Consider the following 13,145-nt stretch of genomic DNA (forward strand, 5'->3'; position numbering starts at 1 on the left):
GGCGGGGGGGGGTTGGAGGGCCAGCGCTGGTGCGATGGGCTGAACCTGTTGCCAAGCGCTGAGCTCATGGTGTGCGTGGGGCTGGGGGGAGAGGTGAGCAGGAAAAGGGCCAGCAGACTGCTCCGTATGCCCTGGGCTCTTGGGAGACGTGGAGGGGACAATGGTACATAAACAGCGAGAGGGGGAAGCTGGTGCCTGGCGCCGTGGGCAGCACCGGGCGGCTCCGGGTGAGGGCTGAGGGGTGAGACATGACGCTCTCGGTAACACCCTGTTCTACCGCAGCAGCCGGTGTGGGCCCATCTTAGCAACTCCTCCGTGGTGGGAGCAGTCGGGACCGCAGGGGCTGTCCTTCTCCTTGCACTTGTTGCAGCTACAGCCATTGTCATGAAGAGGAGGAGAGCGACTCAGGGAACGTACAGCCCAAGCCGTCAGGAGAAGGACGGGGCTCGCGTGGAAATGTGGAATGTGATCAAGATGCCACCAACCGAGCGGCTGATCTGACAGCAGGTGCTGTGTCCTTCTAACAATGCTGGAACTGCTGCAGCATCTCTCTCTGGAGATGGGGTTTGTAGGACAGGTCTGTACTGCTTTAAGCTACTTCACAGGCCATGGGCAACTGCTCGTACCTGGCAGGAGGATTCACCTGCTTGAAGGAGCTTGGTTATTGCAGCTCATCCCAGAAAAGATTTGTATCAAATTGGTCTGGCAGCAAGAGCAGTAAACTCTGGGAGTTAAAAAAAACAGAAATTCTGGAGGGGCCAGGGGAGGCGAGGAAGCAAGTGGGGGCTGTGGCAGCAGAGGGGGGGACACAGACCCACTGCTGATGCCACACAGCCAATATACATGGCACCGTGCAGGGGTGCCATGGGGCAGGGCTAATTATTGGGAACCAAACCCCTGTATTAAGAAATAATGTAAGTAATGTGGTTGTTTAAAAACACTTGTGCCTGTGCCTCCTCTGCAAAGCTAAGGCAGGTGACCCACTGATGGGAGGGAATTCCTGGAGCTGCTGCCGTCCCTCTGCCCCCCGGCGTTACCAGACAGTGAGTACCAGGGGCTCTGTCAGACCCTGCCCAGAAACCTGCTCCCAAGACTAGACTGAACCACAGCAAGACTTTAAGTGCCTTCCTGAGACTGGTGCCAGTTACAGCATTAACTTTCTTGAAAGGAGGATGTTTATGTGCAGAAAAACTGATGGCTTTGATCACAGGTTGTGAGAAGGTTGGTGTGAGCGGGCGGGAGGTTTCCCCCTCCCTCCCACAAGATTTAGTGTTTGAGCACCAAGTGATGCTTGTCTGAGGAGGGGAGGAGGAGGAGGGGGAGGCATTTCCAGACCCCAGCTCTCAGGACAGACGGGTTTGGGTGTGGAGGTCAGTTTACTGCTCTCGTGCCCTTTCACACAAAGGCAGGGTTTGTGTTGTAGAGACACAGCGTTCATCTTCCACATTGCCCTAAAAAGGCTATTTATTTTGTGGCTTTACTTCTCCTTTGTTACTGTTTTAGCTGCTGAGTGAGCCATTTCTTCTCTAGCACAACGTGGCAGACCCTGTGGAAAGAAATGCAGCAGAGCAGGCCCAGTAAGGTCTGAACTCATTAACATTTCAGGATAATTACTACAACTATTGCTGAGAACTATTTTAGAAAACAGCATCTGCTTTTTAATCTCCAGAATGCTGTTAGTGAGCAGGGTGTGACTCTGCCCACTGTAGCTAATGGCCACCGGAAGAAAATGCTATTCTGTTTTGCTCTTGGATATATTATATTTTTTAACTGTAGCTGTAAATTTTTCTGTAATTCTAAGCAAAGGGAAGAGACCGAAACTACTGACCAGTTCTGTCACTTAGGAACAGATCTTCTGCACAGGTGCAGCTGCTGATGTAAGATGAAGAATAAAAATGGTGGAAAATAGAAAAAACAAACCATGGGGAGAGAAGACAATTAACATTTTGTGTTTGGTGTTGGGATGACTTTCCCTCTAATGCTGAGGAAAAGTTGGAAGAGGTGATCCCACCCCGGCTGTGGTTTGGAGAGGAGCTGATAAAGAAAGGCCCTGCTATCAGTGGGGGCAGCTCGCTAGGGCTTTTAGTTAGTTATTACTAATGACACTGCTCTTACCTCTGATGTGAAGGATTTGCTCAGTGTATCTTCCCGCTGGTATTTCGGAAGGTCTGACACCCTTCAGAACAGGCAGTTCCCTGGCCCCATCCCCTGGCTGCACTGGGACTGGTTCCCTCAGCACAGGGACAAGGTGAGAGCGTCCAACAGACGAACGGCGCCTTCGGGGGAGCGGGGGCTGTGAAGGGGCAGGACCCCCAGCCCCGGCTGGTTCCTCTTGGTCTGGGTCTGTCCCTGGCTTAAGGGTGGGGGTATCTCCTGGTGAGAAAGGGCTGGCAGAGCCCCCCGTGGCCTGGCAAAGGAAGGTGGGGTTTTCTTCACCCCACAGTGACTTGCAATAAACCTGCCCCAAGCTCAGACTCTGCTTTGGGTTTCTGCAAACTTGGACCTGATTCACCTCCAGGGTGTTACTTTTTAGCACCACTCCATTTTTTTTGTGTTTAAATTGTAGAAAAATGAGGGCAGCAACAGGATGTGATGAACCAGTGTTACCCTCAGCCTGTAGTACTTTGAGAGCCACCCAGAACTGGGTTGTAAGAGCTGGCTGTTACCCAGGTACTGAAATGCCCTGGAAGGCAACCAGAACCCACAGCCCCCGCCCCAGGACAGGCACCTGAAGCCCCGTGAGCCCCCGGCAGCCAGTCTGTCTGCGGCACCACGGCTCCTGCCCCATCGCGTCACAGCGTTAGCAGATGGTTTTATTTCGACACCCAAAGCCAGTACTAGGAAAAGTGTTAAAATACTTTGTCAGTGTCTTGAGCATTTCTGCAAAATAATTTATGAAAGTTGTTTGGTTTTGTTTTTTTTCAATAATGAACTGAACTTTCTTTTGATATTTAATTTTTGAATATATTTTTTCACAAAACCAGATTTGCTGTAGTTAATGATCATGATCCTGGTTTCTTTTGTAAATTTTGTAATTTGTAAAAGATTAGAATGTCCTTCAGAAGAAATTTACAATAAAATTTGATTAAAAATAGACCTAGTTACCTTGAATTGTTTGTTCTTTCTTTCTGAAGAGTAACTTGCTGTCTAGGTGGCTGGTTTTGGTCAGTTCCAGGGTTTGCAGAGCCATAAACCTCAGTGCCTCTGTCACAGTTACTACATTTCTGGTTATTTTGTCGTGCACTGGGGCTCTCAGCACAGAGGATGAAGCAGAGCCCTTGTAGAAACACAGAAGGGGCTGTCAAACCTCCTGCATTTCCTTTTTCCTCTACTGAAACCCGTGCTGCTCCACTTTACCATTAATCCCTTACTTTATGAGCAAAGAGGCCAAGATCAGCCTGTGGTCGGAGCCATGAAATACCCAACAGCCGGAGGCTTCTTGTTCACCAGGAGACAAATTCACCTGCTGCTGATGGAAAAATCACTTTTTGTGTGTACTGTGAGTGTACAAGGAGCAAAGCACATGGAACAGATATTACAGGTCACCGAGACTAAATCCCAGCGGGCGCAGGGACAGACTTTAGGCAGCAGTTACCTGTCCTTCACCTACTGCTCTTCTGAAGACAGTGCCTGAAACATTCCTGTGTAACAACAGAAACGTTACTGCACACACTTCTGTCTTCAGGGTGTCACTGACTCAGTGGTTCCTTTGGTTGGTTAAAGGGATATTAATTATTAAAATTATTAAAATATCACAGCCACTTGTAACTGACAGACTCTAACCACCCCCTGACCGGAAAGAAATCTGAGCAGATGTCAATCTCCAGCTTGATTGTTTCCACACACATTAAAAAAAGAGGGGAAAAGGGAGGAAATATCTAAGCAGCTCAGACTGTTCATTGCAGGTTGGAAAAACCATCCCTGGTACTTGGAAAGAAATCCCAGCCTCTGGTCATTAACACCTGCACGAGAGAAAGGGCTTCTGCAACAAGCCTTGTGTGTCGACAGCTTCCAATTCCAGCCTCTAAAATATTTCTAACCTAAGGAGTAAGATATAAAAACGGTTCTCCCATCTGTACAGCATCAGAAAATTGAGAGGGTTGGGTTTTTTTAAACAAAATTTTAAAATGAAAGTTACTTCTAATGGAAGGAAGCACCTGTAAATAAGCAAAAGCAGGAGCAAACAAGCAAACAAGGATGGTGAGTACAGGAAAAGGCACAAAGCTGAATATAAAGTCATTGATGAATCATATCAGACAAGGAGGAAAAGGAGCACTTGTACTAGATTAGTAAAACCATGAAAAATACCTCTACATCAGAAAAAGCAATGTTTTCCATCCCAGCTGGCTCTCCCAGACGAGCACACCTTGTTTACATCTGGCACTGTTGGGAATGAATCATGTTAGGAATTCCTGAGTTTAAAGACGACAATAACTACTGCCCTGGGGCCGTTGGAGTCCTTTATTAGGAGAAGCACAAAACCCATCTCTGGGCTGCGGAGTCTGTCCAGGACGTGGGGACGCTCACACGCTCCGGGAAGGTGCCGCCCCCGCCCCTCCCCGACGCAGAGAAGGGGGTTAATTCCATTTGTGTTCAGTGTTCATGCTTTTCAGGGCCTCAAAAATGACTTAAAAAAATAATCCAAGACTGCTTGTTTGTACAAAAATCAACTGCGTAAAACATTCCATAATATGAGCAGAGTAAAATAATCAGAGCTGGAAAGTGACCTGCAACGATACAGAGTTACCTGAGTGGTTCTCATGGAGGCGGAGGGTCCCGCTCACACGAACACCCCGGGGGAAGAGAAGGTGCCATCCCGCGGCGCGGCGCACGCAGGGCCTGCTGCTGCCTCTGCACCCACCGTGACTGAGAGAGTGCTACCATTGGCTCAGCGCAAAGGAGATCTGAAATTCCAGACTCAATTTATATATAATGTTCATATTCTGAGCTGTATAAAATAAAATGGAGCTATTATCTTAGACTTTAAATATTTTACTATGCAATACTAAAACCATCTGTCTTCCAACACAAAAACAAAATACAAATCCAGCTGAATGGCGTGTCCGAGTAACAGGACTTTACAGAAATCGAATATTGATGTAATTCTGTGGTCTTCCCAAACTGTTGGCATTTCAGATAGTGAGAGTATTTTGCTTTTGTATCGCACAGACTCGCACGCAGAGACAGCCATTCCCATACACTGCAGTAAGAAAACTTCCAAGGTTATATATGAATAAAATAGATACATTGGAAATCAGATAAAGCTTTACAAGAATTTCCCCATGTGTCCAAAATTATTTCCTTTATCAAAGGCTTAATGGTGATGCGATTACCTCTTCCAGAGTAACATGTTTTACATCAGATTGTGCCCAAATACAAAACAAAACAAAAAAGCACCACTTAAGTAAAACAGAAATGATCACTGCAAAGACAGCAGCTTTTATACGGGATGCTGGGATTAAGATGAAATTTCTTGAGAATACTATTGCCACAGAGAAGTGTCATAGAAAATGAGAAAGAACGTACCCTTTCACCCATTCATTGCATTTTTGTACGTGATGACCTCACAGTCCATGTCACTGTCCAGTTAATGTCCTGTTACACCAGCAAATGTTCTCCTCCACAGTGGGACAGAGACTGGGGTGGGTCAGATGGGCTGACGGAGCCGGGCAGAGCAGACTGAGATCCTGGTGGCCGATGGCAGCGACGGGCAGTTCTGGGGCCACGTCCCATCGCCCTCCCCCGTCCCAGCCCTGGCCCTGCTCAGCCCAGCCCGGAGCCCGACAAGTGCCACCGCCTGCACCCCCCTGTGCTCAGACCACCTTGGCACCTCACTGCCACTCAGACTCAGGAGCTTTATACCCCTTTTTTTTTTTCCTCCTTTTTTTGTTGTTTTTTATAATTGAGTAAGATATTGTTACATCCCATTCATATACTGCCATCTATAATATTTATATATAATATTACCATACACATATATAAGAACTAGGATACTCTTTATGGCCTCTATTTTCTGATGTACTTAACAAAAACAAACAAATAAACAAAAGCCCCCAAAAGAAAAATCAATTGCTGGTGTTTCCAGTTTCCCAACAGAGATGCAGGACCAAACCCTGAGCAACTGCTCTGTGCTGGGGTTTTGTAGCAACAAGGGATGATGACAATTCCTCACCTGAGAGGTCCCCGTTACCTCTCGGTGCCAGTGACCCGGGGGGGAGGAGGGAGAATCAAAAATCTGCAGCAAAAGCTCATCCAAGAGTATCACCTAAAAGAGCATCTGTATTTCAAGAGGGGACAAACCCGGAGCCTAATGGATGAATTCAGCACAACCCACAAGTTGGGGTTTGTTGCTGCACTTCACGTGTGAAAGCAAACCCTGGTAATTGTAGGTGTCACGTGGAACCACTGACCAGCACCGACAGGACACCACGTGCTCTGCCGCGCTCCCGCCCGCGCTACAAGGGAAGGGGTAACCTCTGCAGCAGTAGCTCTGTCTGAAAAGCTGTGTGTGGAAACCAAACAAAACCAAACCCCAACCCCAGCTCCCTTCATGCTTTGGTCAGTGCAAGAGGCCCGGGTTCAGCAGCAGAGAGAGAGGAAGCAGTTGCAGGGGACTCTGAACTCGGGGCAAAAAGCTCTCGTGTGGGAATTGCAGCACGGTGATGGTCCTGCAGCTATCCTGGCTCAGCCTTCCAGAAAAGAAATGCTTGGTTTTATGCTGGCTCAAAAAACCAAAAAAAACCCCTCTGTCAATTCCAAAGGGAAATCAAAAGGCCATTGGGAGCATTACTCAAAGGTTTCCCATCGCTTTCTGAGCTGCTCCACCTTACCTGGTGTGGATGACACGTCTTGCTTTGTCTTTTTTAACAAATCTTCAAATGGATCTTTTGTCTCCTCAGATTTAGAGGACAGTAACACTGACTCTAAGCCCTTAGCTGGCCTGGAAGGGATCAAAGGGGGTTCGTTAGACAGGAGAGCTACCCCTTGTTTGGGATCTACCTTTGAGCTGGACTGGCCCATCTGTAACGTTCTGGCTTTAGGAGCACCCCCGCCTGCCGGCTGCAGGGGGGCTGCTGGGGAGGGGCTGGGGCTCTGCAGCAGTAGGGAGCTGGGGGCAGGGACAGCAGGAGCCTGGCTAAACAGGTTTGGCATGGACAGCGTGGACATGTTTGGTTGAGGTCTTTGTGGTGGGTAGAAGGTAGAATTGGGCGTTATGAAGCTAGAGCTATAAGCGTGACCTAAGGAGGGGGTGAAGGAGCCCCTGGGGGGTCTTACTAGAGACACCGAGAGGGCTCCTGGCAACGTTTGTGTAAAGGGATTAGGAGATGGCTGTAAAAAAGGGGGTGGTGCTGGGGAAGGGTAACCAAGGGGATGGACAAAGGGTGCAGCTGGAGGAGGCACAAAGTCACCTGCCACCGAGACAAAGCCAGTGGCAGCAGGTGGAGTGGCTGAGCTTTGCAGGCTGTGGGGACCTTGTTGTGGGCCACTGCTTTGCCAGCTGGCTGTTTTTAATGGATCCAGGAGGTTAAGAAGGTAGTCACTCTCGTTATCTGTATTATCTGTCTTCACCTTGACAGGCTGGAGCATCTCAGCAGTGCTGGCAGCACCGGACAAAAGCTGAGACGGACGAGAGGAGTAATTCACAGACTGCTGGATTTCGGGGTCTAAGGACACGCTGCCAACTCCAAAGGGCTCTGGGATCAGATCTGAAACCAAAGGGCTACGTCCCGTAGCGTGGGGGGTGAGAATTTCTGTTGGCCCGGCTGGAGTCTGATGCTTGGAAGCCCTGGGTGCTGGTGGTGGTGGTGGCACTATCCCCAGTTCAGGAGTCTTTCTTCCTTGTGGCCTAGGAATGGTGATGTTCCCTTGAATGGCAGGATTTGATTCCTCCTTTTCTGCAGGAGCCAGAACACTGTCCCTGCTCCGAGGTCTCCGTGACATTGACGGCAAAGTGCCAAGCGCAGTCAAGGGCCTTTCCGGAGAGCTTTGGGAAAACTTGGTGGGAATGGCCATATCATCCTGACCCATACTCCACAGCTTGTTGTAAGGGTGAGACAGCTTCATGGTTGGCACGATCCTGTTCCTCTCAGACACACCAAGATCCATTCTCTGCAAGAAAGTATAAAAAAATGTTAACTTTTACTGCTCCCCTCACAACACAGAGCACAAAGCACAGAGGGGCTGCTGGGCCACGGGTGGAAGGGGATGTGTCCACAGAGGGTGAGCACCAGAGAGGGACAACACAGGCAGCCGAGGAGGACAGACAGGAGATCAGAAGCAGAACTCTGCAGTTTTAATTCCAGCTCTGCCTCTAATGAGTGTTGGTGTGACATTGTGGCATCTGTTGTTAGCCCAGTGAGGAGCATGTACCCATATCCAAGGCACAGGAATTGAGGAGCCGTAATTGTGGTATGGAAAAGGCTGTCAAATGAAATATCTGGGTATAACACTAAATTAAATATTATGATAAGGTAGAAATGACATTCTTTTCTTTCATGTCGCACAAAGATCTCAGTCTGCTTTAGTTTGGCACTTTAAGCTGCACATATTCTGTGAATTTCCTCATAAAGAATCTCTCTTTGACCATCAAGATTGTTCAGAAGATCCCCAGACCAAAAAGGCCAGATTACAAGAAGGTCATTTAAAAAACATGGAGTTTGGAGGGGATCTGAAAATTCCCAGGTATTCCTTCTCACTGCTGAGCATCGGCTTCAAAAATAACTGTGTGACAGCCAATGGACAGAGCAGACCCTGAGGAACAGCGCAAATATTTCTTCCTTTAGAAACAAAGGCTGTAGTTTCAGTGGAAAAAGTTACTGTCTTAGAACTGAGTCCCATTCTAATAATTTCTTAATTCAGAAATGGACTCTAAAACTCATGAACAAAGGGCTGGGAAATGGATGCGTGTACCCAATAATATGAAAATGTCCCCCAGAGAAGGGTGAAGACAGCCCGTCCCGGTCCTGTGCAACCCCCAGCGCGGGTGAACCCCGAGCAGACCTGGTAATCAAAGGTGCATCGCTGCTCGCCCTCCTCCTTGGGTGTCCTCAGGTCCTCCAGGCTCTTGGCCTGGCTGAGAGGCTGCGGCTGCGTTTCCACTTCCAGGTTAGGGAAAATGTCTTCAAGGAGGTTGACTTCTGCAGCCTTGCTGGAGAGGAGGGGGCTGGGGGGCAGAGGCTCTTTTGACTTCTCTGGACTGACAGTCTCTTCCCCATCAGCACTATCGGATTCTTTCAGGGCCCGGTAGGGCTGAGGCCTGGGAGAGAAACAAAAATCATGTTGCACATCACTGTCTCTAATTTTTTTTTTAAACAAGTATTTAGTAAGGAGCTGGATGGCTTTACAAAAAACGTTTGGGTGGCAAAACACAGTACCCTGTGAACAGGAGGAGCAGTGACCGAGGGCAGAAGGACACACAGAGATGGCACTTGAGGGGTTTCAGAAAGGAAAAAGGCACAAGTGGAAGGTACTCAGAGGAGAGCTGGGCTCATGCAGTCACAGCCAGGCTGCTGAGGGAACCCTGGGCACAGGAGTGACGGGACGGTGGCTCTCTGTTTCAACAGCCCCCCGGCAGGTCACTGCTCAGGGCTCCTCCACAAGAAGCCAGAGCAAGTGCCCTGCAATGAGCCCTGGGTTTTGCAGGCACTTACGGTCTCTTGCTGCAAAGCAAACTCAGCACAGAACATAATTCAGTGTTTTCCTGCCATAATTGGGAACACTGTGCAGAGTTCCAATGATTACACTGGTGTCATCTTATCCAGAAACAACACAATCCATTATGGAGACACCTATTTTACATTTACAGCCAAGGCCGAGTTAGCAGGATGCTTTTCTTCCACATACCTCAGCGAAAAAATGAACACCAGCAGATTTGCATATTGGTTCTGTGTACAGAGAACAGCAGCATAATGCACAGCCAATTAATAACAAGAAGTGCCATACGTATCTGTGGTGATTGGCATTTGACTGGCAGCCAGTTTTACTGTGGCATTTAAACAAGGTTTCAATTAAAAGAAAATATTTGTGAGACCTGCAAAAACAGATACTATGGAAGAGCCCTCCTCCTCTTCCCGTATTTTTTTATAATACATCTATATCATGCAAATTTATAAACAGCCCATCTTACTTCATTCATCAACACATAAATAGCAGGCATTCAGCGAGCAACGCGAGGACGTAATAATGCAAGTACAAGACAGACAGCTGATGGTACACGTCCTGAGGAACAGGGGGATCTTGCAAATCTCAGTCGTATCTTTAGTCTCTCACATGATACACACTCACCTGCTACGCACGAGATCACACCGCGCAACGGCCCTGAGGAACACTCTGCAAACACACCATTTCAGCAGCCTGGTCTCCTCCACCCCAAACACTAGAGTGTGGGAGCGTCTTCTGCTCCTTGGCTACTCAACCTGTCCGTCTGTCTGTCTGTGCTGGACTGCCGGCCGTCACCTCCCTTCCCTGCCCCTCTCCTGGCTGTCACCTCCCCTCCCTGCCCCTCTCCGAACCCACCTCCTGCCTCACACAATGTCACCTCTGGGGGACGTGCCTCGGCTCAAGACCCCTCCTGGGGCAGCACCTTCAATCTGCAGTGAGAGGCACTCAGTGCAGTGAGTCCGTGTGTCGCCTCCACCCGGCCACCGGAGCAGGAGGGACGGGCACCGCTCGCTGCCCTGGCATGGCCACCGCGGGCAGGATCATAGAAGCATAGACCTGTCCAGGCTGGAAGGGACCTCCAAAGGTCATCTAGTCCAACCCAGGTGAAACTAGAAAAAGCCAGTAAGTGCACTGCAATGAGGCCCACAGGACAACCCAAGAAGCCCAGGTAGCACCACATGGGGAAGAACGACAGGTTTGGACAGGATCAAGCAGCACATTGGAACAAAGGGCCAGTGAAAGGTTACACCCCCCAGAGCTCACGTCGACGTAAAACCATGAGCTGTGTGTTCTGCAGTAGTTCATGCAGGAGAAGGCTTTTGCATGCTGCCAGACACCAACACAAACAAGCAGGAGAAATGGTGAACATTCATCAGGCACCGTACAGAGACCACAGGAGCATTTCCAAAACTCCAAGTACAGGAGCAGGCACCCTGACCAGCACAAAGCCATTGCTCGAAGGCTGAATTAATACAATGAAAGAATAAAGGATAGACCATTCAAAAGGAGCAGAGAAGAAAAAGTTTTCAGAGAAGCCAGAGACAGGATCCTCTTCCTGCTGAAATTCATCATCAGAAGAGTCCTCAGAGAGGAAGACCGTATAGTGTCGCATGGGCTTTACAAGGCTGAGGGAAACAGGGAGAGAAAAGAAGTTATCAAGTCGCCACATTCAAAGCTCCAGAGGAGAGAGAAACCAAGAGATTTGTAGGCCATGACTGATGGGCACCGCAGAGCTCTGCTGGGCAGTGCTGAGCTCTACTTCTCCGGCAGAAAATACACCTCTTCTAAGTCTTGGGTGCCATCTCGTCGGGAAGGGCACCAAGACCTGGATCCCACCCATATTGCAAGAGAAGCCAGTACAGAAACCCACCCTTTCCCTGCTACATTTTCCAGTTTCTTTCCATTCTTTAGAAATACATCTTTGCTCCTCAGATTCTCTGAGCTCTGACTACACACACACAAGTATTAGATCAACCTCTCTGCTTTACAGACATTCAGCCTGCCATCAGTCTGATACAAGAGGAGCTGACTTGAGGGTAACAATTCCTACTGGCATCTAGTTTGGAGATCTGAAATCACACGAGAAGAAAACCAAAACTGTCCATGGATTTATATATATATATATATAAGTGCAGTTTGTGAAGTAAAGTGCACGTTTCTCCTGTTTCTTTCCTTGATAGTTAACTACTTTCAAAGTCTGGCAGAAAAGGGACCAAAACTAATTTCTCCTGCATCCCAGGACGGTAACTATCAATCTGTGAATTCATTAGCAGCAGCTGGGAACAAAAACTCCTTCAGGTGAAAACAACTTGAAATCAGAAATGCCTCTGGAAACACACTTCAGCTGTTATTTAAAAAACCCAACCACGACAAAAAACCCACCCCCAAACCCTCAACCCCCACCATTTCACCAGACTTTAGACAAGAATGTATTAGTCATATTTATTTTATCCCCAGAGGCCAGATCTCCAGGGTTTGCTCTTGTCTGGCATATCTGTGAGGGCATGAGTGGAAACAAACAAAAAAAAGAACCACAAGAGAAGCTCTTTCCAAGGGCACGATAAGCCACCTTTGTGTCTCATGGACCAAACTGGCTGATGAACTCTGGCGGATGCTGCCAGAGAACATCGTTTACAAGTCTCTTTTTTTCCTTCCCCAGATACCCAGAACATTGGAAAAGAAATCACCAGGATCACAGAAGTAAATGGTGTTTCTAACCGCCCGAATGAGGGCTCTTCCCAAACATCTTCATTTTCTCAGCCATGTACCACTGGTAACACCCCACTGAATCCAAACACACAATGACACAAAGCAACACACAGGTGAGACGGGAGCCTCATTTTGCTGCTACTGGGGACCAGAATAAAATGTGTTATTGCCTTGAGAGCAGAGTCAGGCTCATCACATGGAACAAAGGCTTTGTCCTGACCCTGCAGGCATCAACAGAGCAACACACGTGTATCACACCACGACGGCCCTTCTAGGTAAGATGAGGATACACTGAAATCAGAACAGGGCCAAAATCATAGACAGAAAGAATGATTTGTTACCTTTATAGTACAGACATATTAACAAGCTACCTCTAGTAGCACTTGAATTCCTAATCAGCCTTCACTCTTCTTGTTCTTTTGTCCCAATCACTAAATAACTGTATAATAAAGTTACGAAAATCAGTCTAAAAGATTAGGTTGGAAAACGAGAAGTTGGACACTAGAGCCGGCAGCTCAAGAGGGCCCAAGCTGCAGCTGTGAATAAATGTGTATTCACAATCAGGTCAGAGCTAATTAATAAAAAGTCTAAAATAGTGGTGGCAGTGGATGCAGCTGATGGTGTTAAATCATAGTCTGTGGTACTCCAATTAAAGCTGTTGCAGAGCGGTTCTTTTCCTCTCTTCTGCTCTAACAGGCATCCAGGGAAAGTGAGATGATGCCATTGCATTAGGAAAAATTTGTTATAACATTTTTTTAACCTTCTTTATTTTTCCT

At 48.1% G+C, this 13,145-nt stretch overlaps 1 protein-coding gene across 4 annotated transcripts in view; it reads right to left on the reverse strand.

Annotated features, from left to right (window-relative positions):
• Positions 1-6,614: 6,614 nt before the first annotated feature.
• DENND1A (DENN/MADD domain containing 1A) overlaps positions 6,615-13,145 on the reverse strand; it is a 186,494-nt gene continuing 179,963 nt past the window's right edge. For 2 of the 4 annotated variants that reach the window (XM_014943038.1, XM_014943039.1), the window contains 3 exons: positions 11,157-11,285; positions 9,001-9,256; positions 6,787-8,109 (listed from right to left, as the gene is read on the reverse strand). In XM_014943038.1, the coding sequence (XP_014798524.1) occupies positions 6,787-8,109; positions 9,001-9,256; positions 11,157-11,285 (1,708 nt within the window). Of the gene's footprint in view, positions 8,110-9,000; positions 9,257-11,156; positions 11,286-13,145 lie in introns of all 4 variants that reach the window. The other 2 variants (XM_014943041.1, XM_014943040.1) reach the window with 1 other exon arrangement.

The sequence above is a fragment of the Calidris pugnax genome, unplaced genomic scaffold (assembly GCF_001431845.1).
Source record: "Calidris pugnax isolate Ruff unplaced genomic scaffold, ASM143184v1 scaffold102, whole genome shotgun sequence".
Classification (NCBI taxonomy): Eukaryota; Metazoa; Chordata; class Aves; order Charadriiformes; family Scolopacidae; genus Calidris; species Calidris pugnax.